This window comes from Pinus tabuliformis, chromosome 1_2, assembly GCF_031772625.1.
Source record: "Pinus tabuliformis cultivar Carrire ecotype Pingquan chromosome 1_2, CPIR1, whole genome shotgun sequence".
NCBI lineage: Eukaryota > Viridiplantae > Streptophyta > Pinopsida > Pinales > Pinaceae > Pinus > Pinus tabuliformis.
Window position 1 is genome coordinate 712,227,881 of NC_142298.1, and position 24,973 is coordinate 712,252,853.

Consider the following 24,973-nt stretch of genomic DNA (forward strand, 5'->3'; position numbering starts at 1 on the left):
ATAAAAGCTAAAATAAATACATCATATATATAATAAAAAAATGAAAATGAATATTCAAATAAAATTTTATGAATCATTAAATATTTCTATATAACTCACATACCAATGAAAGGGATTGCCAAGTATTGTGTTTGTCAATGGTTGTATTAGAAAACAATATAAATTTTACATTTATATATATAATAAAAATTATTTTGAATTAGCATATATTTATTATAAATATTGATCTAACATGAGTTGAGAGGGATTCAATTTCTTCACATGCAAATTTTTTTATGAGAAGATATTATTTAAATGTTTTGTATAGTTATTTGATTTTTTTATTTTTAGATTTTTTTTAATTTTTATTTGGGCTTAAATGATCAAAATTTCCCTTACACATCATACTGGGTTGTAAAATGAACCTCTCTACTCAATGAACCTAGAGAGCTCAATAATTGAGAATTTAAATTTAATAAATTATATATATATATATATATATATATATATATATATATATATATATATATATATATATATATATATATATATATATATATATATATATATATATATATATATATATATAATTGTCTGCTTGGGGTAGCCCTTACACATCATATTGGGTTGTAGAATGAGTCTCTCAACTCAATGAACCTCGAGAGCTCAATAATTGAGAATTAAAATTTAATAAATTATATATATATATATATATATATATATATATATATATATATATATATATATAGATAAGTGTCTGCCTAGGGTAGCTTAATTGGCAATGGCTGTGAAAATGAAGTCTCATCGTGAAGCCTTGGGTTCAATATATCTATATAATTGTCTACTTGGGGTATCCCTTACCCATCATATTGGGTTGTAGAATGAACCTCAAGAACTCAATAATTGAGAATTAAAATTTAATAAATTATATATATATATATAAGTGTCTGCCTAGGGTAGCTTTAATTGGCGATGGCTGTGAAAATGAAGTCTCACCATGAAGCCTTGGGTTCAATATATATATATATATATATATATATATATATATATATATATATATATAATTGTCTGCTTGGAGTAGCCCTTACACATCATATTGGGTTGTAGAATGAGCCTCTCGACAAAATGAACCTCGAGAGCTCAATAATTGAGAATTTTATATATATATATATATATAATTGTCTGCTTGGGGTAGCCCTTACACATCATATTGGGTTGTAGAATGAGTCTCTCAACTCAATGAACCTCGAGAGCTCAATAATTGAGAATTAAAATTTAATAAATTATATATATATATATATATATATATATATATATATATATATATATATATATATAGATAAGTGTCTGCCTAGGGTAGCTTAATTGGCAATGGCTGTGAAAATGAAGTCTCATCGTGAAGCCTTGGGTTCAATATATCTATATAATTGTCTACTTGGGGTATCCCTTACCCATCATATTGGGTTGTAGAATGAACCTCAAGAACTCAATAATTGAGAATTAAAATTTAATAAATTATATATATATATATATAAAAGTGTCTGCCTAGGGTAGCTTTAATTTGCGATGGCTGTGAAAATGAAGTCTCACCATGAAGCCTTGGGTTCAATATATATATATATATATATATATATATATATATATATATATAATTGTCTGCTTGGGGTAGCCCTTACACATCATATTGGGTTGTAGAATGAGAATTAAAATTTAATAAAATATATATATATATATATATAGATATGCCTAGGGTAGCTTAATTGGCAATGGCTATGAAAATGAAGTCTCATCGTGGAGCCTTGGGTTCAAATCTTGTGATATTCCCCATCAAAATAAGAAATTGAATATGATTAAGATATAGTCCTACCAAACTTACAAAAATATATATATATATATGAGTTAAACATGTAATATATGAGTTAAACATGTAACAAAAAAATCTTATCCATTAAACACCCACCATGTATAATTAAAAAATACATAACCCTGTTGATAAATGATTAAATGTTGTGATTGTCCATCATTAAATGTTATAAATTAAAAACAAATTATAATAAAGTAAATGTTATACAAACTATTTCTAATGTGACTAGGATATTGTCCTTTCTCGTGTCGTCGTGATTTCAAATCATTCAGTATCAAACACTTTTATCTAATTCATAGTAGTAGGTGTATACATATATAGTGTCATAAGCTTTGGGTGGCAGAGCATGTATCAACCCGAACACTAATCATTAGAAAACGATGAATATTTTTTGCTTTTGCCCTCTCGTGATTCGGGAGGGATCTGGACTGCATGGCTTTGGCTCTTCCGAGATAGCATGACATTATTGGTTGGGAGATGATAAGATGCAAATTATGGAGTATGAATTATATATGCATGTGTTAAGATCATTGCCATTCAATCATTAATCAATAATTACTTCTTCTCAGACACATGGATGGCAAAAGTGGAAAGCTGCAATTCTAACAGTACACCGGTCGTACAATTGGGTTGCCAAAAAAGCAGAGGGAGCAAAGGTGACCCTGAGCTTCTATATATACTCTCTAAAGAACCTAGTTCAGACTCAAGGCCATGTCATTGTTCTTGCTGGGGTCTGATATAAACTCTGGATTCTTTTTGTCCTCAGTTTTCATGGCTTTCATTCATCTTATATTCTTGTCATTGTTATTATTTATAGTTTTCTTCTGTCCACCAGTTGCAGCTACCACCACGATCATAGTGGGAGCGGGCATGTCAGGTACCATTATGCCAATGAATTTCATTTAAACATCCTAACTTCCATACTATGTTTTCTGAATGAATTTCGATTGATAATTTGTGTGCAGGGATAATGGCAGCAAAGACATTATGGGACAATGGAATGAAGGACTTTGTAATACTAGAAGCTACAGATAGAATTGGGGGGAGAATGCACAAGGAATCGTTTGCAGGGCATACAGTAGAGATGGGTGCCAACTGGGTGGAGGGCGTTGGAGGAAAAAACATGAACCCCATATGGTCTCTGGCCCAGAAATACAAGCTTCGGACATCTTATTCTGATTACAGCAATATCAGCAACAATATCTATCATCAAGAGTAAGTTCCTGAGAGTTGTTATAACTAAGTTCCTGAGAGTTGTTATAACTATTTGCTAATTCTTCTTTTTCATTTTCGAAATCTAAAAAATATAATCTTATGGGGATTTCACAACAGCGGAGGTCTTCTGCCTCAGTCTGTGGTTGCACGACCATATGCTCTGGCAACAGCATCATCTGAGTACAGTTCAAAGCTCTCCAAATCATTTCAGCAGAATGGAGAGGAAGACATATCTATCTTAACGTCACAAAGGATTTTTGGATAGTACGAACTTCCTTATGCTCGATTTTATTTACTTTAATAAAATTATTTTACCTACTTTAATCAAATCTGACAGAGAAAGTTGCTTTAAATGGAGAGTTGGTTGAACTTATTTTGATTGTAGAGAGTTGGTTGAACTTATCTTGATTATAGATTTAGATTTACATTCAATGATTATAGATTTAGATTTACTTTCAATGTTTGGTTGAACTTATCTGAATTGTAGATTTATAAAATATCCAGAATCCATAGTAAAATCAAACAATTAACTTCCTTATTCTCCTAATCTTTCTAATATCATTAACCTTGCTGTTGTCTAATCTTTCTATTATCATTAACCTAGTTGCTGTCTGTCTATTATCATTAACCTAGTTGCTGTCTGTCTGGTTGTGAGATTTTCCCAAGAATCTGCAATTAGAATAAGGATACCCGTATGAAATTCATTCTCCTTCATATTAATGGCAGACAATATCCACCTGCTGCAGCTGTTGATATACAAGTAGTTGGATTTGAAATCAATTCAGTTTCAGTATCATGTGTATCCTGCTATGCTGCAATGGGTGATATACTGGTTGTTAGAATGGGAATTAATTCAAATTCAATGGCATTTATATCACCAACTTATATTCAGTGATTTGTATATCAATGTCTTTCAATATATACCCTACTATGTAAGGTGCAACGACTATCAATATCCACCCCGTTATGCTGCAGCACTTTGATACAGAGGTTGTTGGATTTGAAATCAATTTGATTCCTTCAACCTATATACCACCTACCACAACATAAAACTAGCAGATAGAGAAGGCTGGCAGATATCAATATATACTTTAAGAAAATCTGAAAGAGAGACTCATAAAAGAACTTTGATGTTTCCCGAAGTGTGGGAGATGAGATTTGTAATTTGCTACATCAAAGTTTAAAGTCATATTTATGATAAATGTATCTGCTGTTGAAGGCTTTTCTGGAATTATCGTATCTTGATGAAATGAACTTGCAGTGTGCCAATGACACCCTTGGAGATGGCGATTGATTACTACTTCTATGACTTCGAAGTCGCAGGTTTCCATCATTTCTGCAAATTTATCTGGCATTCAGTTGTAATCATATTCATCTTCATTTTATACAGAGATTTATTGAGATGGTTTGAAATTAAATCATTTTATTGCATTTGGATATACAGAACCTCCACGAGTGACGAGCTTAAAGAATGTAGAACCCATTGCAACGTTCGAATACTATGGGGATGATGAATATTTCGTAGCTGACAGGCGAGGATATGAGCACATTATTTACAAGCTAGCTGAGGAATTCCTTCAATGTCATAATGGATCTATATCAGATGAACATCTCAAATTCAATCAGGTAGAGTGATATATAGCATTTTAAAAGCATCTCAACGCCAACCTAAACTTTTTAAATCAGAAATCAAAACTTTATCTATTAAATATTAAAATGAAGTTTAAAAATAAATAAAAATGGAAACTTAAGATTTCTAAATTAAGACAGTTGAATTAAAATGAATTTATTTTATAATGATATTTTATGTTTATTATTTTTCAATAATGATTTAAGGTTATTTAAGTTAAAATAAAAGAAAATCATAATAGGTAATAATATTATACGCATTATAAATTATAATAAAGATAGGAGTTAAATTGATTATTATATTAATAATATAAATTAAATTTATATATATAATTATACAATAAATTTAAAATTAACTAGATAAATCTATTTTAAATAATCGGAAGAAATGCAATATTTAATAAATATAAAATTAATTAGATTTATTTATTTGAAATAATTGGAAAAAATATAATATATAATAAAATTAAAATTAATTTGATTTATTTTAAATAATGGGAAGAAATGGTTGTTATAAAATAGAGAATATTAGTTTTAAATATAATTAGTGATGTTAGTTTTATATATATATATATGGTGAATTCATAATTTGTTGGAGTAATCTATTTGAAATCTAATATCAAATTTAGCTAACTATAACACCAAGAGTATATCCAATAGTTCGTAAATCAGATATATCATAGAATTTATGACTTAACAAGCTAGTAAGCTAGATATACCAGGAATTTATGACTTAGCAAGCTCGTAAGCTAAATATACCAGGAATTTATGGCTTAACAAGTTTGTAAGCTAGATATATACCACGAATTTATGACCTAGTAAGAGCAGAGACTCCACGATGGTGGGGAGCCTATTTCTTGAACAATTTTTTTTAACCAGGAATTTATGGCTTAACAAGTTTGTAAGCTAGATATATACCACGAATTTATGACCTAGTGAGAGTAGAGACTCCACAAGGGTGGGGAGCCTATTTCTTGAACAATTTTTTTAACCTTGGTGAATTAGTAACTAGTTGGTGTAATATGGGAGAGGCCGAAGATCAAACCTAGAGGATGTCACTATAACACCAAGAGTATATCCAATAGCCCGTAGATATATGAGAAATTTATGACATAGCAAAAGCCAAAAACCAAGACTCTAAGAAGGTGGAGGGATTTGCCTTATCACATTGGACCAAAGATGTTCCAGATCACATTAAAAGACACATTGAGCATTATATTTTTTAATAATAATAATAATCTAACTTTAAGGTTAATGCCAAGTTAAACATGAAAGCCAATAATACCTTTTTTTTTTACTAACATTAATATAATAATTTCACAGCTAGAATTTATAACATTTACAATATCCACATTCTCAATTATTAAATCTATTTAAACTTTAATATAATTTTATTTTAAAGTTACAGCTCAGCCACATACCAAATTAATATATAACACCCCTTGTTAGTAAAAAAAGAGACCCACATAGAGCCATTTCACTATTTAAAAATAACTAAAATGTTCAGTCTCCACTCCTTTTCGTTTCAACTTATAACTTATCTTTATTTTTTTTAGTATACTTATTTAGAACATAGATTATTTTAATTTTGGTTCATAAACAGTTATGTTACACATTCTGCGATGTTGCTCGATTGAAACATAGCCTTGTAGTTACTAGCAATATTCTCTTGTCCTTTGATTTCTTGATCCAGGTTGTGAGAGAAATCATATATACAGACAAAGGTGTCAAGGTTTTGACCGAAGACGGTTCAGTGTACACAGCAAATAATGCCATTGTCTCTGTCAGCGTGGGAGTTCTTCAATCAAAACTCATCGAGTTTAAACCTGATCTGCCTGTATGTATAAGACCTGCTGAGGGTATTTACAATTATAAGTTGTTAGAATAGGGACATTAGGGTTTGCTTCATTGTAACTCTGAGCTGTCCGAAATATTCTGGCCAGCTATGGAAATTGCTGGCAATATACAGATGGGATATGGTTGACTACTGCAAGATCTTTATGAAGTTCCCTTTCAAATTCTGGCCCACTGGACCCGGCACCGAGTTCTTCTTATATGCCCATGAAAAGAGAGGTTATTACAATTTCTGGCAGGTACTCAACTATTTTAATGCTTACTTAAATGCTTCTGATACAAATCCAATGGGAGCGGTACTGATTTCCTTTAGTTGTTTTCTGTTATTTCAATATATTTCCAGCATTTGGAGAATGCGTACCCTGGCGGCAACATTCTGATGGTAACTGTCACGGACGACGAAGCCCGGCGTATAGAACAACAGCCTGACGAGGATGTCAAAGCAGAAATAATGATTGTTCTCAGGAAAATGTTCGGCAACGACGTTCCAGAGATGGAGGCCATACTTGTTCCAAGGTGGGGAAAAAATCGATTCTTCAGGGGAACTTATTCCAACTGGCCAATAGGCGTTTCCACCAGGGACTTCAACAACGTTAAGGTGAAGGTTCTGAATCCCTGAGCTTAATTCTATTGCAGATAATATTTTCAAGTTATTTGACCTGGCTCATGTTTTTAAGATATTGGAACATTTTGGGAATCTGCCATAGACCTAAAGATGTTAGTCGGGAATATATCAAAATTTGTTTAGGATTTATAGTTAAATTGCAGGATGGCTGAAATGCTATATATATATATCAAAAAATAAGTGAATGACACATTATTAAATGGAATGAGAATTATAAATGAAAATTTAGAATGAAAAACAAGTCTATATTAATTAGCATAGATGTTTAGGTCTGAAACTTTGGGTTCATAATGTTTAGGTCTGAAACTTTGGGTTTTTGAAGTTTTGTGCAACATAAATTCATACATACTAAAATTGTAAGAAAAAATGAAAATTTATTTCAAAATTGAATAATTCTGAAAATTTTAATCATTCTTAATAAATAAATTGAAAATATTAGTAGATATACTTATAAAAATATTCAAATTATATATATATATTATATTTTTTTATAAAGAAAAATCATAAAAAAAAATAGCTCTCTTGCCAATATTAACTCCTGAAAATTTTCATGACACCAATCGACACTAATCTAGATACCAACTACTTACTTAAACAACATCCTTGAAAATAATTGATAATTAATCTGGTCTTAAATGGTTGGCAGGCACCAGTTGGACCTATCTACTTCACTGGAGAGCATACAAGTGAGAATTTTAATGGTTACGTCCATGGTGCTTATCTTGCAGGTATTTCTATCCAGCCTATGTTGTCTTTTTCTTTTCTCATTGACATAATAATATTGTAGTATAATTTATTTTAATTGTAGATTTGAAGTATATTTTAGAATTTAATAGACAATAAAAAACAAAACCAAACAATTAATTAGTTCCATTATTTCTTCCATGCACACTCTAGTATTTCTCTCATACTTCATATTGCAAATTGATATAATAATATTGTAGTATAATTTATTTTAATTGTAGATTTGAGGTATATTTTAGAATTTAATAGACCATAAAAAAACAAAACCAAACAATTAATTAGTTCCATTACTTCTTCCATGCACACTCTAGTATTTCTCTCATACTTCATATTGCAGAATATTTCCAAAATCTGACTGTATTGCTGACTATTTGTGATCAGGTATTGACACTGCCCACATGCTGTTGGACTGCATTAATAAGGGAGGTAATTGCGACAGCAAATCTCATGGAGAAACTCCAGCTAAGAACGAGTCTTCCTGTGATGCAGAGATTCAACAGAGGGTAAACGTTGATTTGCTTTGTATTAGCATAGAATCTCGCATCATCATAACTTTTGGTGAAGATAATAAGGGTTGGATATACCCAATTTCTTGAAAGCTGATATATCTACTTTTGTAATATGATCAACAGGTGAAGAAGGTCGGAAGTTCTAGACGACGATCTTATTCAGTTAAAGCATGGATAAAGGAAGTGTTCAGCTGGTGACCAGAAAGACATATATAGAACTGATTTTTATTGATGTTTAGACTGCAACTGAATAGCAGAAATATGTGGGGAATATAATGCTATATCAATAATGTATTCTATTGAAGTTCGCTGAAACCTCAGCATCCTATTTATATTTGTTGAGTAATGCTGGACCAGGGGTTGAAGTATCAATTTTTCCTTTGCAGAATAGTTATGTTTAATATGATATTTAGAAAACTGTTACTATTATTTTGGTATTAAATCAAGAATATATATAGATAGGAAAATATATATATATAATATTTGATTAGTCTAACGACTTGGAGTAGTTGTCCGGAAAGTTATGGAATTTCAGTTATATTTAGAAAAAATGGAGTAAGGATTTTTGTAAATCTAAGTTATAGTTGTTAAATCTTAAAATTTTAGTTGCCTTCGACATTTTTGATGGTGCTGAATCCATTTCCACCATCAAAAATACGATTCAAACACTGCGTCTACAAGATTTTTTGAAATTATTTTGCCAGATTTCACCACTTTTGGCTATTGGGGCAATTCTTCCTCCTTGGTAGACTACTCGTATAATATTTAAAAATTTTAATTACAATTAAAAATAATATTTATGAATATTTTCAAAATATATTATTATAAAGTAATAAAGAATATTGTTTAATCTCAACTGTATTATTTACTTGATAATTGAAAATAATAACTAAATTTAAGGATGTCACGTTCATGGATTTGAAGTTTAAAAGCAATTTTAATAATAATATTTATGAATATTTTCAAAATATTTTGTTATAAAGTAATAAATAATATTGTTTAATCTCAACTATACTATATTATTTATTTGATAATTGAAAATAATTAGTAAATTTAAGAATGTCATGTGTTCATGGATTTCAAGTTAAAAGCAATTTAGAAATTATTAAAAGAAAAAAGTGAGTTTCAAAATCTTTCTTTTGAGACTTGATTGGCAATCAAGTTGTATTTTATATAAATATGAATATAGTTATGTTGATGTTAAAAGCTTCTATGTAGAAAACTATATTAGTGACCCTTACAAAGGAATAAATAAGGAATGTGACCTTTACAAAGGATGTAAGGAAAAATTGTGAAGGTTAAAGAAAATTAAAAATAAATTATTAATAATTATAGAGGAGGAAGTAAAATTAGAATAAATATATTATAATAAAGTAAAATTAAATTATTAAATAATTAAATTAGAAATAAATTATATTTATAAAACTAATCAAAATGGCAAAAAAAAATATGGTTTTAAGGGGTGTAAAGGAAATGTGAACGATAATAAATATTAAAACAATCAATTAATAATTATTAATATTATGGGAAGGTTAGATTAGAATAATTAAGAATAATTATAGGAAGAAAATTATTAAGTTGTAAGGTATTTCTTTTGAGAGGAACTTCCCTCATGCCCAAATGTTATCACTTTGCATCATTAGATTATATGTTAGAGGATTGGAAGATGTTCAGATGCTCGATCATGACGGGCAAGGTAGTTGGAACGAATGATCTCAATATCTTGATGAAGGTGTCCTTGCCTTCTTGAGCAACCCTCCAGGTCCCCATTTGCACCAGTGTAACAATTTCTTTATCTTCTAGAAATATGCACGAGCTTTAGGGTTTTTCAATACATGATCTTTCATAGACAAGACAACCAAATGAGATGTGGCATAATATTGATTGCCATGGTCATATTTTTCAAGTGAAGTAATAAACAATAATGAAACGATAAATATTGAGATGGAAAAATAACTTGAATTATGATTTGTGGAGCAAAAGTAAAATGAGTTCTGAGTGCGTGGCGAATGTATCGACAATTTCATGGAGGAGTGCAATCACAGTTTTGTTTTGCCTTGAAAGATTGAAGTCATAAAACTTTCGGCCCAAGAGAACATGTTCCTTGATTCTTGTGTTCAATGTGATTATGAATAGATTGTGTTGTCAAAAGCAATATCAAGGTCGATTCCCACTCCATGATCATAATGAGGCCAATACTTTCTTACTTTTAAGACTACACATATCCGACCAGCTTCTTCTTTCAGAATGAATTTATCTAATAAACTATATTGTACCTTAAATTATTAGGTTGTTTTGAGGATGTCCACAAAGTGCTATAAAAGACGGTGAAATGAAAAAATGAGTGTGTTAGTCAGTGGAACTCTCAAGTGCTCAATGAGAATTGTGTTGTGTTGCTCGCTTCATGCTTTGCTCACTACAAAGGAAAAAATAATCTTGGAGGCTTGACTATATTTATTTATCTGACTTGTACTACACTACCAAGAGTTCTTCATGCACTTACACCCTTAGGTATTTTTGAGCATTCTTCGTGGTACAAAGAATCTGAATGCACTTGCACTATCAATTATTTTTAAGCATTATTCATAGTACTGCCAGAGTTAAATTGTGATTTACTTTCTTGATCTGCTTATTTCTTCCATGGCCCTACCTCTCGTCTCAAGATGATTACTCTTTGTTTAATATGAACAAGTAGACTGCATTAAATACATATTCTCCCTTTCTTTAGGGCGAATTTTCTTCATCCATGTAGCCATGGAAATATGTAGAGTATACATGTATAAAAACGTTGAATCACCACAGTTCACCTGCAAACACATTGATGCGTAGTAGCATCATTGCCTTTCATTCTTATCAAGGATTAAAGAAGGAGTGTGGAATCTCTTCAGAGGATGCTCGAACACTCAAAATAAGAAAGATAAAACAATTAATAAATGAAACTCACAGTCCTCAGGTGAGGAGACCCTGACGCTACCATAACACTGCTTTCATTCATTGATCAATCAAACAATACAAATCTTATAGGAGTACATTTAGTTAGGGAGATTAAACAAATGCCTGGAAATTATGATCTAAACCCTAAATACACACATAATCAAAACTACCTAATGAATCCATTCTCCATTATTTTCAAATTTCCCCCTTAATTGAGAAAGGATTTATTTCCACAACTAATATCTCCCTAAACAACTCAAATTTTATCTTCCCAAGGGGCTTAGTGAAAATATCAACAAAATTTTCACAAGTATTACAATATTCAAGAAAAACTTATTTGGACTATATCTTCTCTCTAATAAAATGAAACTAAGCATAAACATGTTTTATTCTTGCATGATACATAGGATTATTTGCCAATTTGATCGAGGTTTGGTTGTCACATTTGATCATTGTTGCCTTCTTTTGTTCTTCTCCAACATCTTGAAGAACTCTCCTCAACCAAACAACTTCACAAGTTATTGCACACAAAACTTTATATTCTACCTCAATAGATGAAAATGATACGGTTGGTTGCTTTTTTCTACTACATGAAATAATCCCGAATCCAATGTTAAAATCATAACCTATAGTAGATATTCTATCATTTGTATTTGTTGTAATAAGGAATTACTAGGGGGGGTGAATTAGTAACAGTGAGGTTCTTAAAACTTTTACTGAATATGTTGTTATTTATTTCATATATTGTCTGATACTTATGAGAGCATTCATACATAAAACAAATGAGCAGAAAGATGAAACATTCATATGTACATACAATCCATCACATGAGCAGCATACACATATTGACACCAGTATTTTCACATGGAAACCCAAAGGGAAAAAACCACCAATTTGTTTGTTGTTATGATGTAAATTAAGCACCTACTTAATTACATCAGTTTGTTTGTGAGCACCCACTCACAGGAGGCATCGACCCCCTTAGGATAGCAAGCACCTACTTGCTAAGAGGCACCAACCTCTTATGAATGTAGGCCACCACCTTCTCTTGCCACTATTCTACTTTTCATACAATTTTCAAACTGAAAACAGAGGTACATACAAATATAGAAAAGTACCAAATTGGTTTACTGCAAAATCAACTTCTACTCTCGATCCTCCACTATTTCGTCGTCTCTCTCGGCCTCATGCAACAACTCCCTATTCTCTGCACTTTTGTGTCCTATTCCACAGGCTCTCTGCAACACACTACTGTAGTTCAACACTTGGGCTAGTTGCTCTGTTCACACACACTATGCTCTCATTCTTCAACTCTTGCAACAATACTTTCTTCCCCCCTTTTTTCAATGGCAATCACTGGTTTTGTTCATATGTTGTACACTGCTCAAAGTTTTATTTCCTGCATGTTGCCTCACTTCCTGAGTGTACCTATGTATAGCTCTTCCATGTTGATGTTGTGTCTAATGCTGCAATTCTGCTACCTCATTAAACTTTGAATATGGGCACTTGAGCACTTTACCGACTCTCTGTGGTTCTTCATGATGAGAATTGATTCTCAGTCAATACTGCACACTTCAACTAGGAACTGTCCTCTGTATGAAGCAATCTCCTATCCATGAGGCTCCCTTGCTTATTCATGGCTCTTCGAACTTAAATGTACCTTAGGATGGCCCTTTTTCTTTACCTCGAGATAAGCTTGATGCTCTTATCTACAACTCATTGTCCTCGCTTCCTTGACACAACGATCTCTACCTATGTCATTAACTCCATTAACTAACTCCTTTGATTTGTATTTAAGCTCAACTTGGGGACCCATTCATCCTTCAATACCTTTGTACGGTGATATCGAGGCTTCCCATATCATAACTTATGTTAAAAGAGACTCTACAAAATTGCGACGTCACGAGGGTTCAAGCCCCTCCATGCTTAGCCCCTTCTTGTGTTTTTATATGACAAGGGGCTTAACGCTTAGGTACTAAGGCTCCCAGGCTCCTATCGGGGGCCTATCTCCTTATGTATTTGCTCTCCCTCTTGGTTATTTGAGCTAAGAGCCAGCCACATCAGAGCTATTCTACATCGTAAATTTTTCAAATTAATTACAGAGGAGTTCTAAAGTTTCAACCTCCAAAATATTTTTCATGTGGCATCACACAGAACTTAGGTGCTAATCTCTTCTCTATGTCCTTGGTCCTTTGGTTCCTCTCGACCACATGCCAAATAATATTGAAGCCACATTTATCGACATTCCTCTCTAAATTACAATTTTGGAGGAGTCCCAAAATTCTGACCTCTGAAATACTCCATAGCACCTTGGTGCTAAGCCTCGCTTCTACGCCCTTGGTTTTCTGGGTTTCCTACAACCGAGCGCTAGTCCACATCGGAGCTCCTTTATCTGATCGGATATTTTTCTTAAGAATTCAATGAGAGGTTATGAAATCCTGACCTCTGATGTTCCAACCTCTGATATGATGTCAGCCTGATGTCATTACTCCACGTAGTGCCTACTTAGTGGTGACATGTGTCACCCATATTTTCCCCAATAGGTTACTGAAAATCCTGAATCAAACTGCCATGTGTCCACCATACAGATGTGTCATGCTAACGTATCTACCATGTGAACTTCACATATCAATTGCTGCCATGTGTCCTACCATAGGAGAGAGAAAGGGTCTCGTCAAGCCTTAGTTTTGTGATGAATTTCTTTGTTAATTCCTCTTCCTTACAAACCTTGGTGCTTTCAAAGAATTGCAATTGATAGGAGTTACGGGGTTCCTTCCTTTGATGTTCTAAGCCTTCTGATATTCCTTCCTCCGGTGTTCTGATGGCCATATGCTCTAAGGTTTTGATGTTCTCCTGCTCTGTGATATACGGAGCTCCACTCTGACCTCCAAAATGTTGATATTTCATGCCTTTCCGATATCAAGTTTCGAGGCTCCAACCTTTCGAAATTCGGCTCCTCATATTTGGCCTACTCCAATCTCTTAACTGTCGACCTGCTCTGACATTTCGGGTTATGAAATCTCTAGGGACGAAATTCAACCTGCTTTGGAATTTAAGACCCTAACTTCGACAATCAATATTTTTTTATCTAGCATGTCATCAATGGACTTCCACATACTATTGGAAATCTCTTTCAAAGCACTAACCAACTATCCTAATTCCATGATTATTTGAGCTAATATATTAAGGTAGAATCTCCTCCAATTTCTGGGACTCCCAACTACCGCAGTCCTCTTTTTTACGGATTCTCCAGTAAGCCTGCTACGATGATGATTCTCAACAAGATTATTACAACAACCATAGGACTCCTCCTGAGCTTGACATATCAAGCATATCAAATAAGTCTAGCCTAGTTGACATCAATGTCAACACACTTGCAGCCACTAGCCATCCATACACTGCCAACTATCCAACAATCTCCCCTTTGGCATTGATGGCAACAACATAAGCTCCCCCTGAAACCAATCATGGTCTTATTGATGCATTCTCCATTACAGTAGTAATCTTCTCCCCCTTTGGCATCAATGGTAAATGATCCTTTCGATAAATCCCCCTGAACTATTGGAACCTACTCTTAAATTGATCCCACGTGCTAAGTAGCTACCAACACATAGAAAAATTAAGTCATTTGGTGATCCAAAAATGGATCCTGGATAAACCTCTAAGTCTAAAATACTTCATATAAGAGATAAAAGGTGACAAATGGCACAAATCCTTTGTAAATCAAAGGAAAATGAAAGTCGTTGTCTGATGTCAGAAATAGTCTCATTGCAGAGATCTCCTCATTTTAAATCCAACACAACTTGAATGGGTGAAAGCGGACTTCAAATGGAGTTATCATAAAATAAAGCTGCCCCTTTTCAAAGGAAAAGGGAGCAAAATCCCTTAAAAAGGGTTTCTAAAAACCCTCTAAGTCTTAAAAATCCTCATAAATGGTAAAACCATCGCAAAAGGAGGACCTCTTAACAATTCGAATTACACTATTGGGCCTTAAAAATATGAAGAAATAGCGGAAATGAGGCCTATCGGAGGCTTTAACAATGAATGCACAAGGGCTGTTGGATCTGGTTGATCAACAGTCCAGATCCGATCGGCAACCGAAATCGGCAATGGAAATCAGCGGGTAGTCGAAGGCATAAACTATGACGGGACTGGGCTGATCTGATACCGTGATCGCCGATATCGGTGGATCGCAATTGGCACTGGCATAAACCATGCTATATGGGAAAGACCTCAGGCTTGAGCGATTTGCGATTGCGACAAGTCGCATCGGCGAATTACAGAGGAGAAGGGATATGTTATATACATATATGCTATGCGATGACCGGACTCAATGGCAATATGAACTGGGTTTGATATATTTTGAGATCCGCCAAAGCCATTTTTTTATGTTAATTTCACCATTTTAATGGAATTTTAAAATACAAAGGTAAACCTTGGAACAAGGCATCGGAAACTTGCGATGGTGACTTACGAGTGGACCCGATAGGAATATAGTGCACAATTAAGGACCTTTGAAGTCTGATAAATAGAGATTTGGAGGATTTCCCATGTTTTTGCAGCGTTTCTCTGTGTTAACAAAAAAGGGTCGTTTCAAGGATTCAAAGCATCGGTGGCTGCTTCCATTGCGAAATAGGTGGCATTCATCCTCGAGGGCGTTTAGCCATGATGGCTAAAGCCCAGAGTAGGGATTCGAGCGAACAAAACAAGAAGATGAAGAGCCGAGAGGGAAAATGAACAAGCAGTGCGATTTGGCTTAAAAGCCATGAATGTCAAAGACAGAGGGTTGGCTGAGTTGCTGCTGAGTTATTGATGGTGGCCGAGTTGTTGTTTGTTTCTGAAGGGGAAGCCAAAGTAGGAAGCTAAGGCAAAGGAGGTAGCAAAGAAGCCAAAGAGGCAGCAAAGAAGCAAAAGGCAGCCAAGGGAGTCACTTGGAGTTCAAGTGGAAAGCCCAAAGAGCTGTAAACTGATAGAGGGCAGACAAAAGCCAGAGCTAAAGAGCCAGAGCTAGAGCTAAAGAGCTAGAGTCAGAGCTGAGAGCCAGAACCAAGAGCCAAAGAGCCAGAGTCAGAGCCAAGAGCTAGAACCAAAAGCCAAGAGCTAGAACCAAAAGCCAAGAGCCAGAGCTTTGAGAGCCAACGGATAAAATGGTGTCTGAACCCACTACTTATGTGTAGAACAGTAGGAGTTGAGCCAAAGAGCTTGTAAAAATACTTATACCATAATCCCAGAGAGCCCAGTTGAGTTGATTAGAGCTCACGAAGATGTAGCCCAAGAAGTGTGGGTGAACTCCTAGTTAAATTGCCATTTTTGTGTGTGTTTTATTGCTGCATTATCTCTGTTGTTTTATTACTGTTATATGCATTTATATATCAGTTTCAGCACATTAATCTACAACACATAATCAGTTTAAAACAAATACAAGCATACACCTATATTTTCAAGCATTTCTTAATTCCGCATTGGTTAATCAATAAGACTCGGGAATATTTAAAGCTTTGGAAGTGGGAGAGGTTCTTGTAAGTTGGACAAGAAGCCTAAGTGCCCCATTTTCAGATCAGGTGGTATTAGAGCCTAAGGTTGATTAACCCCACCTTCAAGGAAGGTTATATTAGAATGCTTGATTTACAGAGTAAAGACTACTTGTCTGAAAGGTGTTTGAACAGCAAGACGCTAATTGTATGCTTGTTTTGAAAACTGACTATTTTCTGAGTTTTCAGAGGTGAAGGGAAAGCTATTGATAGCTCAGTCTAGGAAGGAAAAATAGGAATAAGGGCTAAAGGCATTCTTCTATCCCAAAGGACCTCAAAGAAATCCCTAAAGCACAAGATGTTTGTTGCAAAATATTGTTGAATAAGCTCTTTATTTATCTTGTTGAAGTTTTTTTGTTCATTGAAATAATGACAACTTCTACAAGTGGATCCTCAAATTCTACGTTCTTCACAAAATTATTTGTTGAAGACATGAAGCAAGAATTTTCCACCATGACGGATATGGTGAGAGAAATGTATGAGGATGGAAGGAAGAGCAGCATGCTTAGAGAGCAGTTGAATTCCATGAAGGAAGAGAAGCAATTGCTTGTTGACAAATTGCAGGAAATGGAGAGGCAACTTCATATTAAAAATATGAACCTGAAAAGGATGCATGAGTTGGAAACACAACTCTTTGTTGCCCAAGAAGCCTTAGTCAAGTATCAGCTTGAAGAAGAGGTAAACCATTACAATTTTTCTTCAAATTCTTCTGAGAATGCTTATATTGGTTCTTTCGAAAAACATACTAAAGACATAGGTTCCAAGCTAATGTCCAAGATGGGTTATGAAGAAAAGGGCTTGGGTAAGCATGCACAAGGTATTTTTGAACCAATAATGGTTGAGGAAAGGCCTAAGTATTTGGGTCTTAGCTATGGACAGTCTTATGGAGAGAATTCCAAAGCTGCCATGAATGCTATTGAAACAGTCCCAAGAAGGAGTTTCATTTCATGTCCTTTACCTCAGAAGTGTGAAGGTTGTATTGAAGAGGAATACAATAGCTTGAAACATCATTTGTAGAATGCAAGTGTTCAGGAGCACAACTTGAACCAGAGCGTTGGGGAGACTCCAACATCCTTGAAGAGATTTATGGTGTTCCAAAGGGAGCCACTTCTTCATTTGCTTCACCTCCGCATGAAGGCAATAAAGGTGAAAGAGAAAAGTATAAATCTAGTTCTAAACATATTCCTTTTGATTTTGCAAAGCATGATGAATTTCCACATATGTATGGAAAAAAATTACATGTTCCTTTTGTGGTTTGGATAACCATGATGTTTCTAGATGTTGGAAGAGAATGGCCACATACAGGAAGCAGAAGAAGGAAAAGAAGCAAGAAGACAAAGGTCCACTGGACAAGGAAAATCATGTTGTCAAGAGGAAGCACATGCACTGCACTTACTGCCATAAGCAAGGACATCTTGCTACAAAATTTTGGACTCTGAATCCAGCAATTCTTCCACAAAAGTTGAAGAAAGTAGAAAGAGAAGATGGCAGAAATGGAAGTGAAGATTCCATGAATGATGTGTCTCAGAATGATTCACATGATGATGTTGATGTGTAGAAAAAGGTAGTACCTTTGAAATGGATTGGTAAGGAACGGTTAGAGTTCTTATCTGATTAAGATTGCATGTCTATTGATGCATCTACATTATATTTCATTTCAGCTTTGAAAGTACAGTGTGCTTAAGTGAAAGTTGAAGGATGAAATGCATGCATGAGCTGAGATGCATGAACACAGGGATGTTGATGATTTCCTTGTTTTTGAACATGTATGTGTAATTAACTTGCAGGGTTGATTGCTTTGACATGCATGTGATGCCATGTTGACTTTGGAGAAGTTAACTTGGTCTCCAAATGGAGATAATGATGAAGTGTTTCATCTTTGGAAAAAAAGTCCTAATGGTCTTTTTCTAAAGGCATGTTTTGTGGGTTTGTTATCCAGTCCATCATTTGTATGTAGATGAAGATATGGAGGTGTTCACAAGATGTGAAATCTGTTTCTTTTGCTGAAGCAGGAATTTAGGCCATCCAGTTATTGTATGTGTTTCTGTTGTTGTTAACAGTTGTTGTTGACAACCTTTCAAACACGTACAAATGAAAGTTTGTGGAGCAGATGTACTTCACATTTGTTTGAGCCACCTTGGATCAATGATTAAGGCAAAGAAGTTCAAACCACCTTCTATGACCAGTTCAGTAGAATTTCTACAGGAAGGCAAGGAGGAAGACATTTCTTCCAAGAAAACCAACCCATCCAAGAAGGGAAGTGGTCAGAAACCTTGGTTCAGAGGCACTATGAAAAAGCAAGTGTAGGGAGGCTGAAAGGAGAGGGTGAGTCACTCTCATTTACTATTCAAATCAGTATATCAGTCTTTTGGAGACGAAAAGTTCTCTTATTGGGAAGGCGTGATCCAAAAATGGATCCTGGATAAACCTCTAAGTCTAAAAGACTTCATATAGGAGGTAAAAGGTTCCAAATGGCACAAATCCTTTGTAAATAAAAGGAAGATGAAAGTCACTGGCTGCTATCAAAAATAGTCTCATTGCAGAGATATTCTCATTTTGAATCCAACGCAACTTGAATGGGAAAAAACAGACTTCAAATGAAGGAGTTATCATAAAATAAAGCTGCCCTTTTTCAAAGGAAAAAGAAGCAAAATCCCTTAAAAATGGATTCTAAAAACCCTCTAAGTCTTCAAAATCCTCATAAATGGTAAAAACCATCGTAAAAGTAGGACCTCTTAACAATTTGGATTACGCTATTGGGCCTTAAAAATATGAAGAAATAGTGGAAATGAGGCCTATCAGAGGCTTTAACAGTGAATGCACAGGGGCCGTCGAATCTGGCCGATCAACGGTCCAAATCCAATCAACAATCGCAATCAGCGATGGCAGTTGGCGGGCAGTTGAAATCATAAATTACGATGGGAGTGGGCCGATCCGATACCGCGATCACCAATATTGGCGGATTGCAATCAGCGCTGGCACAAACCATGCTATATGGGAAAGACCTCAGGCTTAAGCGATTTGCGATTGCGACAAGTCGCATAGCAACATCGCATTGGCAAATTACAGAGGAGAAGGGATATGTTATATACATATATGTGATGCGATGACCAGACTCGATGGCAATATGAACCGGGTTTGATATATTTTGAGATCCGCCAAAGCCATTTTTTTTATGTTAATTTCACCGTTTTAATGAAATTTTAAAATACAAAGGGAAACCTTGGAACAAGGCATTGGCAACTTGCGATGGTGACTTACGAGCGGACCCAATAGGAACATAGTGCATAATTAAGGAATTTTGAAGTCTGATAAACAGAGATTTGGAGGATTTCCTATGTTTTTTTAGTGTTTCTTGTGTTAACGAAAAAGTGTCGTTTCAAGGATTCAAATCGTCAGTGGCTCCTTCCATTGTGAAATAGGTGGCATTCATCCCCGAGGGTGTTTAGCAATGATGGCTAACACCCAAAGAAGGGATTCGAGCGGACAAAATAGGAAGACGAAGAACCGAGAGGGAAAATGAACAGGCAGCGCAATTTGGCTTAAAAACCATGAATGTTAAAGACAGAGGGTTGGCTGAGTTGTTGCTGAGTTATTGATGGTGGCAAATTTTTTGTTTGTTATTGAAGGGGAAGCCAAAGCAGGAAGCTAAGGCAAAGGAGGCATCAAAGAAGCCAAAGAGGCAGCGCAGAAGCAAAAGGTAGCCAAGGGAGTCACTTGGAGTTCAAGTGGAAAGCCCAGAGAGCTATAAACTGATAGAGGGCAAATAGAAGCTAGAGATGAAGAGCCAGAGCCAGAGCCAAAGAGTGAGATTCAGATCTGAGAGCCAAAACCAAGAGCCAGAACCAAGATCCAAGAGCCAGAGCTTCGAGAGCCAAGGGATAAAATGGTGTCTGAACCCACTATTTATGTGTAGAATAGTAGGATTTGAGCCAAAGATCTTGTAAAAAGACTTATACCATAATCCCAGAGATCCTAGTTGAGTTAACTAGAGCTCACAGAGATGTATCCCAAGAAGTGTGGGTGAACTCCTAATTAAATTTTTGTTTCTATGTGTGTTTTATTGCTGCATTATCTTTGTTGTTTTATTTACTGTTATCAATTTCAGCACATTAATTTACAGCACATAATCAGTTTAAACAAATACAAGCATACATCTATATTTTCAAGCATTTCTTAATTCGGCATTGGTTAATCAATAAGACTTGGGAATATTTAAAGCTTTGGAAGTGGGAGAGGTTCTTGTAAGTTGGACAAGAAGCCTAAGTTCCCCATTTTCAGACCATTTGGGAGAATGAATCATGACTCCTATATGCTTCCTAAGATATTCAAAGGGTTCTCTTACCAGTGACTCAGTAAATATATCTGCAAGTTGGTCTTTAGTGGCCACATATTCAATTCTAACAACATTGGTTGCAACTTGTTCCCTTAAGAAATGGAACTTAATAGGGATATGCTTGGTCTTTGAATGCATGATTGGATTCTTAGAGATGTTGATGGAACTAGTATTATCACACATGATTGAAATAGGATCAGTCAACTCTACCTTAATGTCCTTCAAGGTTTGCTTCATCCATTGTAATTGTGATCAAAAGGTGGCAGTTGTAATATACTCTGCTTCAGTTGTTCATAAAGAGATGGAGGCTTGTTTCTTGTTGACCCATTACACTAACCATTTTCCCAAGAATAATGTTGCACCTGATGTGTTTTTCCTGTCATCAATACTACCTTCCCAATCAGCATCAACGTAGGCCTTTAACTTAAATTATCTTCTCTTAGAATAACACAGTCCATACTTTGTTGTTCCTTGAAGACATTTGAAAATCCTTTTGACAGTGATAACATGACTTTCACAAGGGAAAGATTGAAATCTAGCCACAAGGCCCAATGCTTGAATGATGTCTGATCACAAAGCTGTGAGATGCAACAAGCTTCTTATCATGGATTTGTATTCATTTTGATTTACCAACATTGTTTCATCTTCTTTGCACAATTTGCAGCCTATAACCATAGGTGTGCTAACTAGCTTCCAATCTTCTAGCCCAAACTTATTCAGAGTTTCTTGTAGGTACTTGGATTGGGAAATAAACATTCCATTCTGAGATTGAGAAATTTGCAATCCCAAGAAGAAAGACAAATCTCTGATCATGGACATTTCAAACTTTGTTTGCATACAGTTTGCAAATTGATGTCCTAATTGTTCCATGTCGTTTCCAAATATTATGTCATCCACATATACTACTACAATCAGTAGATGATCACCTTCAAACTTGATGTATAAATTTTTGTCTACAATACCTTTCTTAAAGCACTGTTACAGAAGGTATCAATACAATCTTGCATACCAAGCTCTTGGATCATGTTTGAGTCCATACAGGGCCTTTTTTAGTTTTCACACAAACTCCTTAACTTTGGTGAGCGTGAATCCTTATGGTTGCTCAATATAAACCTCTTTTTCCATATATCCAAAGAGAAATGCAGACTTTACATCCATCTAATATACCTTGATATTTTTGTGACTGGAAAAGACAAGAAACATTATTATAGCTTCTAGTCTCAATACTAGTGCAAAGGTTTCCTCGAAGTCTACCCCTTCTATCTGGGAATACCCTTTTAGACCAATTGAGCCTTGTTCCTAATTACTTGACCCTGCTCATTTATCTTATTTTTTAAAACCCATTTGGTTCCAATGACGCTTTTCTCTTTAGGTCTTGGAACAAGCTCCCAAGTGTTATTCTTTTCAATTTGGTCAAGTTCCTCATTCATAGCTCTCACCCAGAACTTGTCCTCACTTACCTAAATTATATTTTTAGGCTCAATCTAAGACAATAGAGAAATATTTGCACAAATTAAACTTCCAAAAAGTTTCCTCCTAGTATGAACACCATGTCTTTGATCTCCAAGAATCTGACTCTCAGGATGTTCCTTTTGTACATACCTGGAAGGTGTTTTGGGCCTTGGAGTTGTGCTCATTTCCTCACCTTCATTATCTGAATATGTTTCTTCTTTATCTGAGGGTTCAATATCTAAATTTTCTTCTCCACCTAAGTTCACGGTTCCCTGGGAGGACTCGGTTGTGAAGCAATTTCATCTACTAATACATCGATTCAAACTTCAACCCTATTTGTCCATTTGTTATAACACTTGTATCCTTTTCTTCGAGCAGAGTACCCAAGTAATATGCCCTCATCGGTGCATGAATCAAATTTTCCAGGATTTTTATCATTCCTTTTGATAAAGCATTTGCTCCCAAACACCCTAAAGTGTTTCAGTGATGTAGGTATTCCCTTCCATAACTCATAGGGGGTTTTATCATTGTTAGGCCTGAGATGAGTTTTGTTTCATAAGTACACTGCTACATGATTTTCTTCTCCCCAGAAGATGTGGGATATGTCAACTTCATCCAACATAGCTCTAGCCATTTCCTATATTGTTCTGTTCTTTCTCCCCACTAATCCGCTTTGTTGTGGAGTTTAGCTAGTGAATATTGCCTCCTAATGCCATGCTCTTCACAGAATCCTTCAAAATCTCTTAAATTTTATTCTCCCCCTTTGTCTGATCATAAGGATTTTATTTTTAAGTCTTTAAATTTTTCTACTTGAGCTTTAAATTTTTTTTAAAGCTTAAATTCTTCTGACGTTTCTTTTAAGAGCATGATCCAAGTGGCCCTGGTAAAATCATCAATGAGAAGCATAAAATACCTTTCTCCTTTTGGACTTTTTTCTCTCATTGGGCCACAAATATATATGTGAATTAGCTCCAGTAGTTTAAATAAGGAGAACTCTTTTGACTTGAAATGAGTCCTAATCTACTTTCCAAATTGATATGACTTGCAGATTGAGTTATCAGGCCTTGATAGCCTTGGTAATCCTCTCACAGCTCCCATCTTGCTGACTTTTATTAAACTAATAAAATTCATATGGGCAGGCCTCCTGTGCTACAATCGAGCTTCATTCATATTTTTTGAATAGAAGTTTACTCTGGAGTCAACAAACACATATACAATATTGTGAGTTCTTATTGCATTTCCCACCAGCTTTCCATTCTTCACATTGTGGATCTCACAGTCCTTGGATCTAAGAGGCACATCATATCCATTATCCCACATTTGGCTAACACTAAGTAAGTTATTCTTGAGACCTTCCACAAATAGCACATTTTTTGCTTTTGTCTTTTGATCAAGACTGACTATGCCTTTACCTTTAATTCTTTCTAGAGCATTATTACCGAACGTGACATTATCCCCTCTTTTCTTTCCTTTTGGCGACAGAAGCTTACTCTTATCTCTAGTTGTTACACATTATTTTGTCACATTCCCAACTCTATACTTGAATTGTTCTCCTGTGTGCCATTGTCGTCACAAATGTCATAAAGAAATGAAAGATGTGTAAACTCATTCACCATGAATTATATGCTCAATACATCCCTAAAGAGATGGAGAACTAATGTCTTGAAGAAATTCTAGAAAAACTTGTGAAAAAGACCTATTTGCAAGCCCAACACTACTCTTAGCAGGAAAACCCATGCTGGTACCCTTTGGTCTAACTATTGGCTAGCGCTTGTAGTACAACTTTGGATAGGAAAATCTGCGTTGATCCTCTTCAGGTAGTTTCTCCAAAAATGGAGCAGAAGCTTCTCTTACTAGAAGCCTTGAGAATGGTGATTTGGTAGTTATTAGATGAAGATATGGTTGAGTACTCCCATTTTGAGTCCTTGATCCTACCTTTAGGGACCTTCCCCTTGAGATGTGGACCTTACTCCCTCATTTTTGGATCCCTAACTCCCTCTCCCTCACTATAAATATGTTCTTCACTTTCCTCAATGGGTTGGTCATTGCTGATTTCCATTATTCTGCTCAATTGTGCTTAGATGCTGCCATTTTGGTGAGAGAGGAAATGAGAGCTTGTTAAGTTTGGCTTGGACTTGGAACCATCCTGAAGGAGGCCATCAACATCAAGGCACCAGTTGTATGCTTCCCTCTTTGATTTAATCATTAACACAAAGCATGTTTTACTTCCCATAAGTTTGTCTGTGATAATTTTCTTGGTACAATACTCCTTGTATAACTTATATTGGAATGCATATGCTA

At 34.9% G+C, this 24,973-nt stretch overlaps 1 protein-coding gene across 4 annotated transcripts in view; it reads left to right on the plus strand.

The window, feature by feature from the left end:
• Positions 1 to 2,483: 2,483 nt before the first annotated feature.
• The window catches only part of LOC149207717 (polyamine oxidase 7-like), a 279,337-nt gene continuing 256,847 nt past the window's right edge, over positions 2,484 to 24,973 (plus strand). Inside the window, exons 1-12 of one of the 4 annotated variants that reach the window (XM_089393939.1) lie at positions 2,484 to 2,574; positions 2,685 to 2,720; positions 2,809 to 3,058; positions 3,176 to 3,322; positions 4,320 to 4,381; positions 4,503 to 4,684; positions 6,381 to 6,524; positions 6,631 to 6,780; positions 6,885 to 7,139; positions 7,813 to 7,894; positions 8,292 to 8,413; positions 8,543 to 8,753. In XM_089393939.1, the coding sequence (XP_089250065.1) occupies positions 2,714 to 2,720; positions 2,809 to 3,058; positions 3,176 to 3,322; positions 4,320 to 4,381; positions 4,503 to 4,684; positions 6,381 to 6,524; positions 6,631 to 6,780; positions 6,885 to 7,139; positions 7,813 to 7,894; positions 8,292 to 8,413; positions 8,543 to 8,617 (1,476 nt within the window). In that variant the 5' untranslated portion in view covers positions 2,484 to 2,574; positions 2,685 to 2,713 and the 3' untranslated portion in view covers positions 8,618 to 8,753. Of the gene's footprint in view, positions 2,721 to 2,808; positions 3,059 to 3,175; positions 3,323 to 4,319; positions 4,382 to 4,502; positions 4,685 to 6,380; positions 6,525 to 6,630; positions 6,781 to 6,884; positions 7,140 to 7,812; positions 7,895 to 8,291; positions 8,414 to 8,542; positions 8,754 to 24,973 lie in introns of those variants that run through there. The other 3 variants (XM_089393936.1, XM_089393937.1, XM_089393938.1) reach the window with 3 other exon arrangements.